Source organism: Entelurus aequoreus, linkage group LG08, assembly GCF_033978785.1.
Source record: "Entelurus aequoreus isolate RoL-2023_Sb linkage group LG08, RoL_Eaeq_v1.1, whole genome shotgun sequence".
In the NCBI taxonomy this organism is placed as follows: domain Eukaryota; kingdom Metazoa; phylum Chordata; class Actinopteri; order Syngnathiformes; family Syngnathidae; genus Entelurus; species Entelurus aequoreus.
In genome coordinates this window covers 13,638,032-13,652,884 of record NC_084738.1, presented here as the reverse complement: position 1 = coordinate 13,652,884, position 14,853 = coordinate 13,638,032, and the positions used below count along the sequence as shown (strand labels likewise).

Here is a 14,853-nt window from a genome sequence, read left to right as displayed (position 1 = left end):
GCATTTCAAATTATGGGATGCGATGCCAAGAAATTATTAGACCAACAGTACGGTTAAGCACACTTGCAGAAAGGCCAAGTGCTGAGTGAAGGCACACACTGAACAAAGTTTATGACTTAGGTCAGAATTTATTTAAAGAGCAGAGGACCTTTCATAACTGCCAGAAAGTGAGTAAAGGTTAAGTACCAGCCAAGAGACCTAGTAGTGTTTAGTTGCCTCATAACACTTGCTACCTAAAACCTTTATAACCTCATGGCTACACTTTTTTTTAGTTTTAGTGGCTTGTAACTTTGGTAATGCGATCAAGGGGTTGTATCACACAAATTCTGTGAAACCTTCTACTAACTAAACCAATTTTCTTGGTAGGCTTTAGAGTGTTAAATTCTAGCTACCTTGCTCTCTAGCAAGGAAGCATGAACACATGAAATATATAAATATCCATTAAATAATTCAAAAAACAAAACACAACAATATACAATTTGTTGTATCCATTAGGAATGTGAATCTTACAACAACTCACCATTGGATTCAGATTCTTTGGGTGATAGTTCCATTCAGAATCGAGTACCGATTTAAAGCGGGTCTCACAATTTTTTATTTGGAATAAGAATTATTATAAAACATTTAAAAAAAGTTACAGGTCACAAAAGCTCCTTGTATGATGTATATTACAGCAACTAAGCGCCTAAAATTATGAATTGATTCAGAATCTGAATAAATAACGTGATTCAGATGTGAATCAACACAGCTAGCTCTCTAGCAGCCTAATATGAACATATTTTAAACAGTCATTTATTACCTCGAACAACAGCAAATTAAGAAGGACAAGATTTTGCTATCGAGCTGTCAATCTTGCGAGTATAGCTTAAACAGGTTTTGCCCCTATAAACATGAATTCAAACACTAAAACACAACAAGAAGAGCTATATATCCATTGACCTCGCTAGCAAGCTAGCTTGAACATATTATAAGGCTACAAACATTGTTTTGTTAATTTAAATATAATTTTTCGATCTATTATACCCGCAATCCATCAAGCTAGCAACTAAATAGTCTCTAGCAAGCTAGCCAAGGATATTGACTGTGTGTTTATGGATGGTATGGTTATATTTCCCCCTGCCTATATAACTGAATAAATGCAAATTCCTTCTAGAAAAAGTACCGTCAGGATGTGAGCGCCTTGAGGTTTACGAGTGTTGAAGACACCCCAGAAATGGTTCAGGCCAAACTCAGCAACAAACTAGCCATTGATGTAAGTACTTCGGTGTGGCTGTGAGGAACGTAACCAAGTTGTGAAAGGTAAAATGGAGGGCTGGTTGCACTCGTGTGTTCACAGAGGTTGTACAGGGAGGAGGGAGAACACATGAAGCACAAGTACACGCTCAACGAGGAGCTGCCAGAGGTTGTGCAGGCCAAGATCAACGCCATGAACATCAGCGAGGTAAACCTGCGATCAACATGTTCTGTTGGCTGTCTTTGAGTTTAAACATGTGCATTTTGCATTTTCAGAGCCGTTACAAGGAATCTTGGACTCGGTTACGCGACGGCGGATACAAACTGCGCCTGGATGCTATTCCGTTCCAGTCCGCCAAAGCGTCTGCCGACATTCTCAGCGATGTGAGTCTCTTACCACACTTCACATTTATTGTTTCGTAAATCATGGGCCATCCTTTTTGTATTCCGTCCAGTAGTTAGCTAGCAGGCTACTTTCTGGTTGATGATGAATGTTATATGATCCTAGAGCAGTCTGGGAGAAATAATTATTTGACCCCAATAGGGAGAGAGAATATCAAAAAAAGATGAAATACGCTCCATGTCCTGAAGTTATCTAGGTTGTCTTTTTAGCTCCTTCCACAGATTTTCTATAGAGCTGAGGCCAGGAGACTGACTATAGGTCACTCCAGGAGCTGAATATGCCTTTTTTTTTTTTGCCTTGGCCTTGTTTTTGGGTCATTGTCAAGCTGGAAGACCCAATCATGACCCATTTTCAATGTTCTGCCTTCGTTAAAGTTAAAGTTAAAGTACCAATGATTGTCACACACACACTAGGTGTGGCGAAATTGGTCCTCTGCATTTGACCCATCCCCTTGATCACCCCCTCTGAGGTGAGGGGAGCAGTGGGCAGCAGCGGTGTCGGAATCATTTTTGGTGATTTAACCCCCAATTCCAACCCTTGATGCTGAGTGCCAAGCAGGGAGGTAATGGGTCCCATTGTTATAGTCTTTGGTATGACTCGGCCGGGGCTTGAACTCACAACCTACCGATCTCAGGGCGGACACTCTAACCACTAGGCCACTGAGTAGGCCAGGAGGTTCTCATCCAAGATTCTACAGATTCTACCACCCCTCAATGCAGAGAAGTCTTCAAGGAAAAACTAATTATTGTGTTAGTTCCACTGAGAGTTAGGGATGTACAGTATATGGTTTATCAATTAATAGGGGTTAATTACCTTTACCAGGTTGTTATGTAATTGTCGCTGTGGGTTTGTCTGTCAGTTAGTTAGCAAAATAACTACATTTTTATGTAACTTTCAGGAAAAGTCCAAAATGGGATCAAATCAATACATTTTGGGGATAATCCGGAATATTTCTCCTACATTACCTTACGTTTATGTAGCAAATTCCAATTTCTGGGTGTGTGTGCTCGCCTCTACCCACAGAGACAAATACAGTAGATGACTGACAAGAGGCTTCCCTCCGTTTCTTACATTCCGCTATAGATAGTTCAAAAAGTTATGGGCACATATTGATTAAACTTTCATAAAATGGGCTAAAGAACAAGTGATTATATTTTGGGGCTAATCTGGATCACCGTCTGGATTGAGGACTTTTTTACTATTGGGAGGTAGGGCCTGGTTGAGGTCTACTCTCTTAGAGTCTGATGAATGTCATGATTTTTGAGCTAGACGGACAAAACTGAATGAATCTAAGTCACTATCTTTGTCATTACAGCAAAAATACAAAGAGCAGTTTGAGAAGACCAAAGGGAAGATGATCGGTCTCAGGGGGCCGCAGGACGACTTGAACATGGCTCACTCTGTTTACGCCAACAAGCTGCAAAGCGACGTAGGTGTCCGTCTTTTGTACACCTTTCAAAAACAAGCCAAAACCAACATCATCCTTCTGCCACCCCGCAGATTAAGTACAAGAAGGAGTCAGCCAAAGAGCTCTCCAAATTCCACCTTCCCATGGACATGATGGAGGTGGCCCATGCCAAGAAGGCCCAGTCTCTGGTCAGCGATCAGGACTACAGGCTCACCTTGCATCAGTACACGTCCCTGCCTGATGACATGACGGTCCAGGCAGCTAAGAAAGCATATGCGCTGCAGAGCGAGGTAATGGACGCTAAATAGTCACCTTTCCTGGTACACCAGGACAATCATTGCATGGACTTCGATGTGTCTTTGCAGAGGATATATCGCTCTGACCTCAACTACCTGCGGGGTGCCGCATGGATCGCTACCGGGGCCCTGCAAATCGAAGGCTCAAGAAAGGCCACCGACCTCATCAGTGATGTAAGACCTATTACTTGTTTGTTTTTAAGAGAATTCAGTCATTTGGTAACTACTAAGATGTAAGAAGTACATTCATGTAATACAGATAGCTTCAATGTTGTATTCAACTGGCTGCTCGGGGGCCAAATCTGGCCCAGGAATGACACCTTTGCGGCCCCCAAGTTCAGTTCAAAACTTGGGAGACAAATATTTTTGTACTTGGACTTGGACCACTTTTAAGTCTTTTGTCTGATCCTTTCATGTCATTTTAACCTTACTCGTAAACAGAACACTGGGTTCCAAACATTTGATGTACAGTATTTTTCGGAGTATAAGTTGCACCTGCCGAAAATGCATAATAAAGAAGGAAAAAAACATATATAAGTCGCACTGGAGTATAAGTCGCATTTTCTGGGGAAATTTATTTGATAAAACCCAACAGGCAATTTTAAATAAATAAAGAATAGTGAACAACAGGCTGAATAAGTGTACGTTATATGACGCATAAATAACCAACTGAGAACGTGCCTGGTATGTTAACGTAACATATTATGGTAAGAGTCATTCAAATAACTATAACATATAGAACATGCTATACGTTTACCAAACAATCTGTCACTCCTAATCGCTAAATCCCATGAAATCTTATACGTCTAGTCTCTTACGTGAATGAGCTAAATAATATTATTTGATATTTTACGGTAATGTGTTAATAATTTCACACATAAGTCGCTCCTGAGTATAAGTCGCACCCCCGGCCAAACTATGAAAAAAAACTGCGACTTATAGTCCGAAAAATACGGTACATAACTGAGGCGTCCCTCAAGACACCCCTTTCTTGATTTTTCTCGCAGGTACACTAATGTGATTAATCTTACGATGGTGTTGCTGTAGCTTGTTTACTCCAGATGCAGTCAATAGTTATTTGTTCAACTTCTTACAAGTGGTGTTCTTCAAAGTTCTAGTTTAGGTCCACTCTTTTTCCATCATTTGGGCTATTGAATTGGTGGCCTGCAAGTTCAGTTCAAAAAACATGCAAGAGAAGGTCCTGTAACTCTGACAAAATAAATTGACTACTGTAGAGGACGCTGGTTTCGTAATAATGAAGGGAGAAAAGTCAGGCTGCCTGGTCCTTAGCTTTCTTGAAATGTGGCACCCAAAACACTTTAGTTGAATATCCCTGTTATATAGTCTTCAGGCAAATGGACAATTAATAGGGGCCTTTGCAAACATGTTGTGCATGATGGCGGCCATGTTTTTCAACCAATCTTGCACAAAAACAAGTGTTTAAGCCCATTTCTGATGTCTGTCCCACGTTAGAAAAAATATCGCCAGCAGCCATACAACTTCAAGCACACCTCTGTTGCTGACTCGCCTGACATCGTCCACGCAAAACTCAGTGGACGCATCACAAATGAGGTGAGCGTATTATTTGTTACCTTCTGTGCGGTTGATAATGCAACAACGGGAATCACGAAAACATGCCGGTCTTGTAGCGTTTGTACAAAGAGAAAGGGGTGAACGACCGGCACAACTACACCATTACGGCGGACAGACCGGAACTCACTCAAGCAAAGATCAACGCGGCCAACTTTAGCGAGGTAACAGCGACCCTGAGGGTCTGTGATTTTGTCTAAATGCTACTTGAAGCTCGACGAGATGCGCTTTGTTCTACAGATTAAGTACCGAGAGTCCTGGCACACTCTGCGGGCGCAGGGATACAAGCTCACCATGCAGGACATCCCGTTCCAGGCCGCCAAGACGTCCACAGGCATCGCCAGTGACGTAAGCGCCAACCACCCGCAGGATCCTTGTGTTGCTTCCACACAACTGATGATGATTGGGCCTCTCCGCAGTACATGTACAAACACAACCACGTGATGGACAAAGGGAAGCACATCGGCTCCCAAAGCGTTTCGGACGACACATACCTGCTGCACTACCTGCAGGCGGGCCGGTTGGCCAGCGATCAGGAGTACCGGAAGGATGCTCTGATGACCAGCGGCCGCTACCACTTGACCCCGGATATGGTCCACCTCGTCACGGCTAAGAACTCTCAGGCCCTGGCCAGCGATCAGGACTACAGAACGAGGCTGCACGAGTACACGGTGCTTCCGGATGACATGAAAGTCAAGTGGGCCAAAAAGGCCTACGACCTGCAGAGTGAGGTGAGGCCAAGGGCAGTACGGAATGATCAATAGCATGTGATGCTGATTTGACCACTTCCTGTTTAGAAACGCTACAAGTCGGACCTGAACTTCATGAAGGGTGTGGCCTGGGATGGAGTGGGTGCACCTCAGCTGGAGTCGGCCAAGAGGGCTGGGGAGCTCATCAGTGATGTAAGTGCGCGGTGAACAATATTTGTCCTTTTTTTACTCCTTATCATAACCATGGGGAAATGGAACATATAAGACGACCCATATTTGACGTGAACTGTTTTGTACAGACAGAATATGTCGCCAAAACAGTGCCAAACCCCTCTGGCTGACATTGTATTTTATTTTAATCCCCCGGCTGACAAGCAGCTAGCAGCTCATTATGTGTCTCCATACACATTGTAGAGCCGCTCCTCTAAGCTGATAATATACAGTGTTTCCCATAAACTGCCAAGATATCGAGTAATTTGCATAATTTACTACAATGATATGATTTTCTCTGAAAAGGCTCAAAAAATGTATACTTACTAATTAATAATAACAGTTTTGTTTTAAACGTCCATCCATCCATCCATTTTACAATATAACTACAACACTTTATGTACATATTTATATACAGATTTGAACAATAAGTTATTCACTGAAATATATTTATTAATTGTGGTTCTTACAAAAAATATATCTTATAAAATATAAAAGCTAAAATGTCTCTTAAAACTCTGCCCATTTAATTAGTGCATACTAAATCATTTAACTTTAGCCTACTACTACAACCATATTATTTACCAGCAACATAAACTTTTACCATCATATTTGTACGTCGTATTTGCTGATGTTGCTCTATTGTTGTTGTTGTGTTTGCTGTTGTTGTTTTTGTCTCTCTGTCTAATCCCCGTCTTGTCCCCACAATTTCCCCCTCTGTCTTTTTTCTCTCTTTCTATCCCTTCCTGCTCCGGCCCGGCTGCACCAAATGATAATATAAATACGTTTAATAAAGTCAAATACAAATAAGGCAACCAGAGAAGTATCCTACACTTCTCTTTTGTAATGTAAATCTGAACAGCCGATATGGGCATCTACATCAACTAATTTGCCTGAGAAGCTGGACAGGACAAAAAATAAATAAACAAATAAATAAAAAAATTTAATAAAAAAATTAAAAATAAAATCTATTTGTGGCGGACGTAATTCTTTCGTGGCGGGCCGCCACAAATAAATGAATGTGTGGGAAACAATGATATATATATACACACACACACACAGTCGTGGTCAAAAGTTTACATCATGGCTGTCTTGAGTTTCCAATCATTTCTACAACTCTTATTTTTTTGTGATAGAGTGATTGGAGCACATACTTGTTGGTCACAAAAAACATTCATGAAGTTTGGTTCTTTTATGAATTTATTATGGGTCTACTGAAAATGTGAGCAAATCTGCTGGGTCAAAAGTATACATACAGCAATGTTAATATTTGCTTACATGTCCCTTGGCAAGTTTCACTGCAATAAGGCGCTTTTGGTAGCCATCCACAAGCTTCTGGTTGAATTTTTGACCACTCCTCTTGACAAAATTGGTGCAGTTCAGCTAAATGTGTTGGTTTTCTGACATGGACTTGTTTCTTCAGCATTGTCCACACGTTTAAGTCAGGACTTTGGGAAGGCCATTCTAACACCTTAATTCTAGCCTGATTTAGACATTCTTTTACCACTTTTGACGTGTGTTTGGGGTCATTGTCCTGTTGGAACACCCAACTGCACCCTGAAGAATTTGGAGGTAATCCTCCTTTTTCATTGTTCCATTTACTCTCTGTAAAGCACCAGTTCCATTGGCAGCAAAACAGGCCCAGAGCATAATACTTCCTCCACAGATTTTCCTTAGCATTGACGTCTGGAGACCTACTTCGTCACGCCAGGATGTGTAACGTGTTTCCATTAGTGTGCTGGAGTTGCCCGTCATCGTCATGCTGGAAGACGCATCTTCACGCAGCCATTTTTGTTTGATTTGTCCTTTTCCTCTTCTTCTTGGTGCAGAGGAGGTATCGCCAGCTGCCCGACAGCCTGAAGTTCACCTCGGTGACCGACTCCCCCGATATCGTCCACGCTAAGACGAGCTACCAGCAGTGCAATGAGGTAACAACTACGCATTAGTAACGACAGTGCAAATGTATTCATAAACCCATAATTAAACTTTACGTACATTTGACTTTTCTCAATCCAGAGGTTGTACAAGTCGGGGAGGAATGACGACATGAACAAGTACACTTTACACCCGGACGATCCAGACTTCGTCCGAGCCAGGATGAACGCCCAGCACATAAGTGACGTAAGACAAATTAATGCAAATATTATCAAATTAAAATATGCAAATGATTAGATTTGCCTGTCGGCGTTTATTTGTGTCTCATGAAGAAAGTGTACAAGGCTTCTGGGGAGCAGGTGAAGACGCTGGGCTACGACTTGAGGTTGGATGCCATCCCCTTCCAAACAGCAAAGGCCTCCAGAAACATTGCGAGCGATGTGAGTGACCAAAATATTTTGAGGCTGTTGCTCGGCAATGTGAAGTTTCATATATACATACAAAATGCAATAATACGTGATCTGTTCAAATAAATGATAAAAGTAGGAACATTTATTATTTTACCACTGAGCCTTTAAAACACTAACGAGCACCTTCGTCCAATTTGAACAAAGATTGGTTGAAAAACATGGCCGCTGTCAACCAAAATGTCTTAATTAATTTTCCATAAGTCACTGACCATTTGTCTGTTTATAAACTTTAAGGATATGTGTAGTACATAAAAAAGTTACAAAAAAAAGGTATTTTGACTTTAATCATTTATGTTAAAATGTTAATGATTTGACTTTCTTTTATTTTGGCATGGCACATTTAAAAACACAATGAATCGATTTAAAAAAGGTATTTCAGATTATATGAAATGTATTTTAATTAATGTATAAATGTGTTACTAGACCAGGGGTCTCTAAACTTTTTGACTCACAGCTAGGAGACACAGAGAGTAACAAGAGGTAGAAAATAGATTAGAAAGGACAGATTTTAAAAAATAATAATGAAAAAAAAAAAAAAAAAAGTTTCATTATTATTTTAAAAAATAATAATGAAAAAAAACCTTTTTTTTTTTTTTTAACTTGGGACTTACCGCGGGCCGGATTTTGGACGCTGGCGGGCCGTAGTTTGGGGACCACTGTACTAGACATTTTATTTTATTAGATTTTTTTACTATATACTATATTTTAGCGTATAGCTCGGTTGGTAGAGTGGCCGTGCCAGCAACTTGAGGGTTGCAGGTTCGATCCCCGCTTCCGCCATCCTAGTCACTGCTGTTGTGTCCTTGGGCAAGACACTTTACCCACCTGCTCCCAGTGCCACCCACACTGGTTTAAATGGAACTTAGATATTGGGTTTCACTATGTAAAGCGCTTTGAGTCACTAGAGAAAAAGCGCTATATAAATATAATTCACTTCACTTCACTTCACTTATTAGGGAACTACACTACACTACCACAGTTTTGTGATCATTCATCAGTATTTCAAGAAAATTACAAACAACAATAATCAATTAATCTATCACGATATGTATTAGAATAAGTGTTATAACATTATATTATTACTGTGTGTATTGTATTACAAAATTACATATTAATGATAATACAGTCGTCCCTTGTTTATCACGATAAATGGTTCTGGACAAGACCGCAAAAAATGGATTTCCGCAAATTATAAATGGAATATTTTTATAGCTAAAGCATAAAAAAAAGTTTTATACTTTCTAAGTTAATTTTTTAACATTGTGAGAGTCTTCTAGACATTAAATAAAACCCTTTAATCACCTTTAAACGTGTGTAATGCATTATAGTAATGCTGCCTGAGGCTGAGCCAATCAGTGGCCACGATACTGAACAGCGCGCTCTAAATGGCTTGGTCTCTGACGAATTGTACCGTAGTATTGATATTTTTACTTCATTTAGTTATTTCTATGCTTGAAAATGCAAAATATTTAGGTCAAATATGTTGTGGAATATGTTTCGGAAAAAAAAAAAGAAGCAATGTGGGGAAGTCGCAACATTTGAAGCATGATGTGGTGCGGGACCACAATAATATTGACACTGTCCAAAATAAATAAATAAATAAATTAAAAAAATTGGGTGTGTTTTTGGATTAAAAGAAATCTATGAAAAATCAACAAAAATATATTCAAGTGTTTGTTTGGATAACAACAACAAAAACAGTGCTAAAAATGAAGGGTGTTTCGATCCAATATTGATTGATATTAGTCCGATATCAGCAACAAAACAAGCATCAGATAATATCGCCTTACATGTAAAATCTGAAATATAAGCTCCGATACAAGCGGTCCTGGACATCCAGTTAACATCTAAACGTACATACACGAGATTGGTCTTTTCTTGTATTTTAGTCAAGTCATTTACAAAAGGTAAACATGGTAGGTTATAAGCTACTAGGAGTTAGCAGTTACACAACAGCTAAGCACATAATAGCACACAAGCTAAACATACTTAATTAACGTCCTTAATTGAACAATATTGACATCCAAAAACAACACATTTGTCATAATAAACAAGCATAACACAATTATACTTGCATATAACTTAGACATACAAAGTGTCCAAGGCAGAAGTGTTCAGTAACAAACGTGTCTGCGTCATTTAACATACTACGTCATGAGCTTTATTCAATGAAACAATTACCACTCCACTTCAACTTAAAGACAGCATAATAATAAATAGATGAGTGTTTTTTCATACCTACTATTGGTTTTGGGGTAATTTTACTTGATCAAACCTTTTCTTAACATTCCGCACTACAAAATAAACTCCCTGCTGTTATCTGATTGGTGTCGGTATCGGCCAACACTCAAGGCTCCAATATCAGAAGTGGAAAAGTTGTATTGAGACACCCCTGCTAAAAATATGGGACATTGATGAATTATTCTACGTCAGGGGTGGCCTTTTTTTTTCCCATTGAGGGACACAGACTGACAAATGAAAGGATGCAGTTTTCACTTTCAAAACCAGTACAATATATAGATTTTCTTTCAAAGAACTTGAAATTGCAATTTTAGTAGAAATGTAATTTAATGCTGAAGATCCAAAGCCATACAAAAGCTAGCATGCTAACAGCACCAAGCTAACAATAGCATGCTTACCGTTAGCATGAATGAAATACCAAAATATATAACACTGAGATGTATACCTGCTGAATTAGGTGAAAAGATAGCATGCTAAAATGCTAACTGTAACATGCTTCAAATACCAAAATATAATACCCTGAGATGTGTACCTTAAAAATGTGTTTAAAATGTTAACATACTAAATTTAGCATGCATCAAGTAACAAAATATGACTGAGTTGCATACCTACAACCATAGACATCTTATAAGTAGACGCAGCATTGGCTGTTGTGACGCGAGAAATTGGGCCGCCATCTTGAAGTGGTGATGAGGAGCCGGCGAGCAGCCTAAACTGACAGTTGACAGGTAGAAAACAAATTTGTGTGTTTAGCGTTTTCCTGCTCAAATGAGCGGACTGTTGAAAATAGGAATCGGGGGATTACTTTTCACAAGTAAGATTTAACATTAACGTACTATTGCTTGTATTTTGTGAAAAGAATATTACCACAGAGTTGAGAAGGAGCAAAGATCTTCAATAGTACTGAAATCGTAGCCGCTAGCAAAAAAAGAGTATAACCATAATAGAATTGCTTGTCAATGAAATTAATTACATTTAAAAATGTCATACTTGAATAACATAAAGTTGAAATAAATTATGAAGATAAAGATTGTAAAAGCCAACAGGGGTAAAAGTTAGGACCACAGTCCAGATTGTGTAGGGGAGGGGGGATTATGATGCATTCTCATTTTAGGCAAAATATAAGACAATACTTTCTTAACAGTATAATTGTAGCCAGGAATAAGTCTTCAAGTAACAATATTCAAATACTAACATTGTTGGGTAAAACAGAATTTGGTTTTATTCCAGTGAAACAGATTGGTGGTTTTAGCTGATATAAAGACTTTCATGTTTATGTTTAAGTATTTGGCAGACACTTTTATCCAAAGCGACATACATAAAAAATACATATAAAACAATCACTGTAAACATGATCATTTAAGGGAAGAATGTTATACAAAATATCAATACAAAGTCAGAATAAACTCTCTGCTGCTGCAGCAACAGAGATGCAGTCTATAGGTCCCTAAGATATATAGATATCTAATGTATTCATACATTGTTTATGTAGGATATACGCATGTATATATAACCTAATCATATTGTTTCTTCAATTTAAAAATAGCTGACTGTTTTTTCCCCCCTTTTCTGGGATTATATTCCCAATTTTGATCTCGGACGTCTGGTCACTTATAGCATATAAGAATATTATATTACTGTTAAGCAAACTATGAATAATAAAACACGCCAAAACATGTGTCTTTTATCATAGCTACACGTATGACAAAAAAAGCGCGTGAAAATCAGTGGTATTCGGTGAGGTAAAATGATTTAACCCTTGTGTAATGTTCATATTGTTGTTACTCAGCCAGCGTTTGTGGGTCTGATGGACCCGTTGCATTTTGTGGCTTTTAATGCCTCACAATCAAACACTTTTATGTTAATATACTGAACAGATGTTTACCTTATCCCACTAAACATCTGTTCAGTATTTTAACACTTTTATGTTAATATACTGAACAGATGTTTACCTTATCCCACTAAACATCTGTTCAGTATATTAACATAAAAGTGATTGATTGTGAGGCATTAAAAGCCACAAAATGCAACGGGTCCATCAGACCCACAAACGCTGGCTGAGTAACAACAATATGAACGTTGCATGGAAATTTATCTGCCAGTTTCTTCATCCCACAGGGATTCTTCTTTTGTGTTTCTGCACCTGCGGTTCCCACACAAGGTTGCAACATTGTTTGTCAACACTGTCTGCTCTCATTTTCTCGCACATTTGACCCTCTAATGTTCTGTGTACCTACACTCTGTCCTCCTCCTGTCTAGGCCTGCTGTGTGTGTGTGGTACACAGAAAATCAATTTCCACACTTCTATTAGCCCCGGTCCAGTGGACCCGGACATCTTATATGTAATAGAAATGTGTAGGGGGGGTGTATGGTGTGTGGTCATTAAATATGTATTCTGATGTATGTTCTTCACAGAAAATGAGCCAAAGTCAGTGAGTCTCAGTTTGAAAAATTAATTAATTGTATCATTTTTCTTTTAATAAAAAATGAAAACGGGTCCCACAGACCCGAACACCACACAAGATTTAAATGCGCTGACAGTTCATTGCTCCTGCCAAATGAATTGCACTGAGTGGAGCGGATCACCACTCCAAGATGGCGGCCCCGCGTCTCGTCAGCGCCAGTAGGCAGTAGCGCTCGATGCTGCGTCTACTTATAAGATGTCTATGCCTACAACATTAGCTAAAAAAAAAGCTAGCTAGCAGGTATCATTCGTCAAGAAACTAAATATTTGACGCTGAGGTGTATACCCGCAAAATTAGCAAAGAAGCTAGCGTGCTTATATTAGAAAGCTAACGATTGTGCCGTTTAAAAAATCGCTATGTGCTGCAAATGGCCCCCGGGCTGCACTTTGGACTCCTCTGTTTTACATAAACTGTATTCAAATTATGATCATTTATTGTGATATTTAACCAATATTATAAACCGTAGGTAGAAGTAATTCCAGCAACACTTTTCTTCCTGGGTAAAAAGTGTGGTGTTTGTTTGAGGTGAGTCATTAAGTTCTCCCCCCTTGGACAGGTGCAATATAAGGAGTCTCACCTGAGGGAGAAGGGCCAGCAAGTGGGGCTGCGCTGTGTGGAGGACGACCCCAAAATGGTGCACTCTCTGGCGGCCAGTAAGCTCCAGAGCAACCTGGAGTACAAACGGCAGTCCAAGGAGGAGCACTCCAAGTACAAAATCCACGCCGACCAGCCCGAGTTCCTGCTGGCCAGGAAGAGCCAGGAGCAGGCCAGCGACCTGTCCTACCGCCACAAGCTCCACGACTACACCTGTGACTCCCAGCAGCTCAACGTCAAGCACGCCAAGCAGGCCTACAAGCTGCAGAGCGACGTAAGACTCAACGGCGTCACCGCCTGCGACATCGTTTTTGTAAGCCCCCGCTCTTTCTGGCCAGGTTAACTACAAGTCGGACCTGAACAGGCTCAGGGGAACGGGCTGGACCCCTCCTGGTTCCCACAAGGCCGAGCTGGCCCGGCGGGCAGCCGAGCTGGGCCTGGCTGAGGGAGTGACTGCCGATGAGGCCATCGCCAAGTACCAGCACATGTTGATGATGGTGAGACGGAATGCTACACACGGCACATAAAAAAATCTAAACGAAATCTAAATGTGTCTTAGTATTATACTGGAACTGTACTATCCATTTTCTAACAAATACACCGTATGGTGGTGCTGCCTCTAATCAAGTCGTATTGACTTGAAATTTCTCACACAGTTTTATGACACAACCACTCTTTAGTCAACACCTTTAAGACACTAACAGGCACGTCGGTCAAATTTGAGCAATATTGGTCGAAAAACATGGCATCATATCTGTTTTACACACAAAAAAAGTATTTTGACTTTAATAATTTATGTAAAAATGATTGGCTGTTTAATGAATGATTTGACATTCTTTCATTTTTGATTTAAAACAAAATATATCAATAAAAAAATAAGTGCACCACAATTATTTCAGATTTTGTGAAATTAATTTGACAAAATTAATTAATCAATGTGTTACTGGGATTTTTATTTTATTTAATATTGTATTATTGTACAGTATTAGTGAACCCCACTATCATAGTATTATGACCATTAATCAATCAATAGTTCAGGAAAATTACATATAACTAATTAGTAGAGATGTCCGATAATATCGGCCGATAAATGCTTTAAAATGTAATATCGGAAATTACCGGTGTCGGTTTTTGAAAAAGTAAAATTTGTGACTTTTTAAAACGCCGCTGTACGGAGTGGTACACGGACGTAAGGAGAAGTACAGAGCGCCAATAAACCTTAAAGGCTCTGCCTTTGCGTGCCGGCCCAGTCACATAATATCTACGGCTTTTCACACACACAAGTGAATGCAAGGCATACTTGGTCAACAGCCATACAGGTCACACTGAGGGTGGCCGTATGAACAACTTTAACACTG

The 14,853-nt window shown here is 39.7% G+C and overlaps 1 protein-coding gene across 1 annotated transcript in view; it reads left to right on the top strand.

Annotated features, from left to right (window-relative positions):
* The window catches only part of nrap (nebulin-related anchoring protein), a 36,149-nt gene that overhangs the window by 18,094 nt on the left and 3,202 nt on the right, over positions 1-14,853 (top strand). Inside the window, exons 27-42 of the mRNA XM_062055634.1 lie at positions 1,154-1,252; positions 1,337-1,441; positions 1,510-1,617; positions 2,952-3,065; positions 3,137-3,334; positions 3,410-3,514; positions 4,814-4,912; positions 4,990-5,094; positions 5,171-5,278; positions 5,350-5,661; positions 5,728-5,832; positions 7,680-7,778; positions 7,867-7,971; positions 8,058-8,165; positions 13,458-13,769; positions 13,834-13,992. Coding sequence (XP_061911618.1) covers positions 1,154-1,252; positions 1,337-1,441; positions 1,510-1,617; positions 2,952-3,065; positions 3,137-3,334; positions 3,410-3,514; positions 4,814-4,912; positions 4,990-5,094; positions 5,171-5,278; positions 5,350-5,661; positions 5,728-5,832; positions 7,680-7,778; positions 7,867-7,971; positions 8,058-8,165; positions 13,458-13,769; positions 13,834-13,992 — 2,241 coding nt within the window. The remainder of the gene's footprint in view (positions 1-1,153; positions 1,253-1,336; positions 1,442-1,509; positions 1,618-2,951; positions 3,066-3,136; positions 3,335-3,409; positions 3,515-4,813; positions 4,913-4,989; positions 5,095-5,170; positions 5,279-5,349; positions 5,662-5,727; positions 5,833-7,679; positions 7,779-7,866; positions 7,972-8,057; positions 8,166-13,457; positions 13,770-13,833; positions 13,993-14,853) is intronic.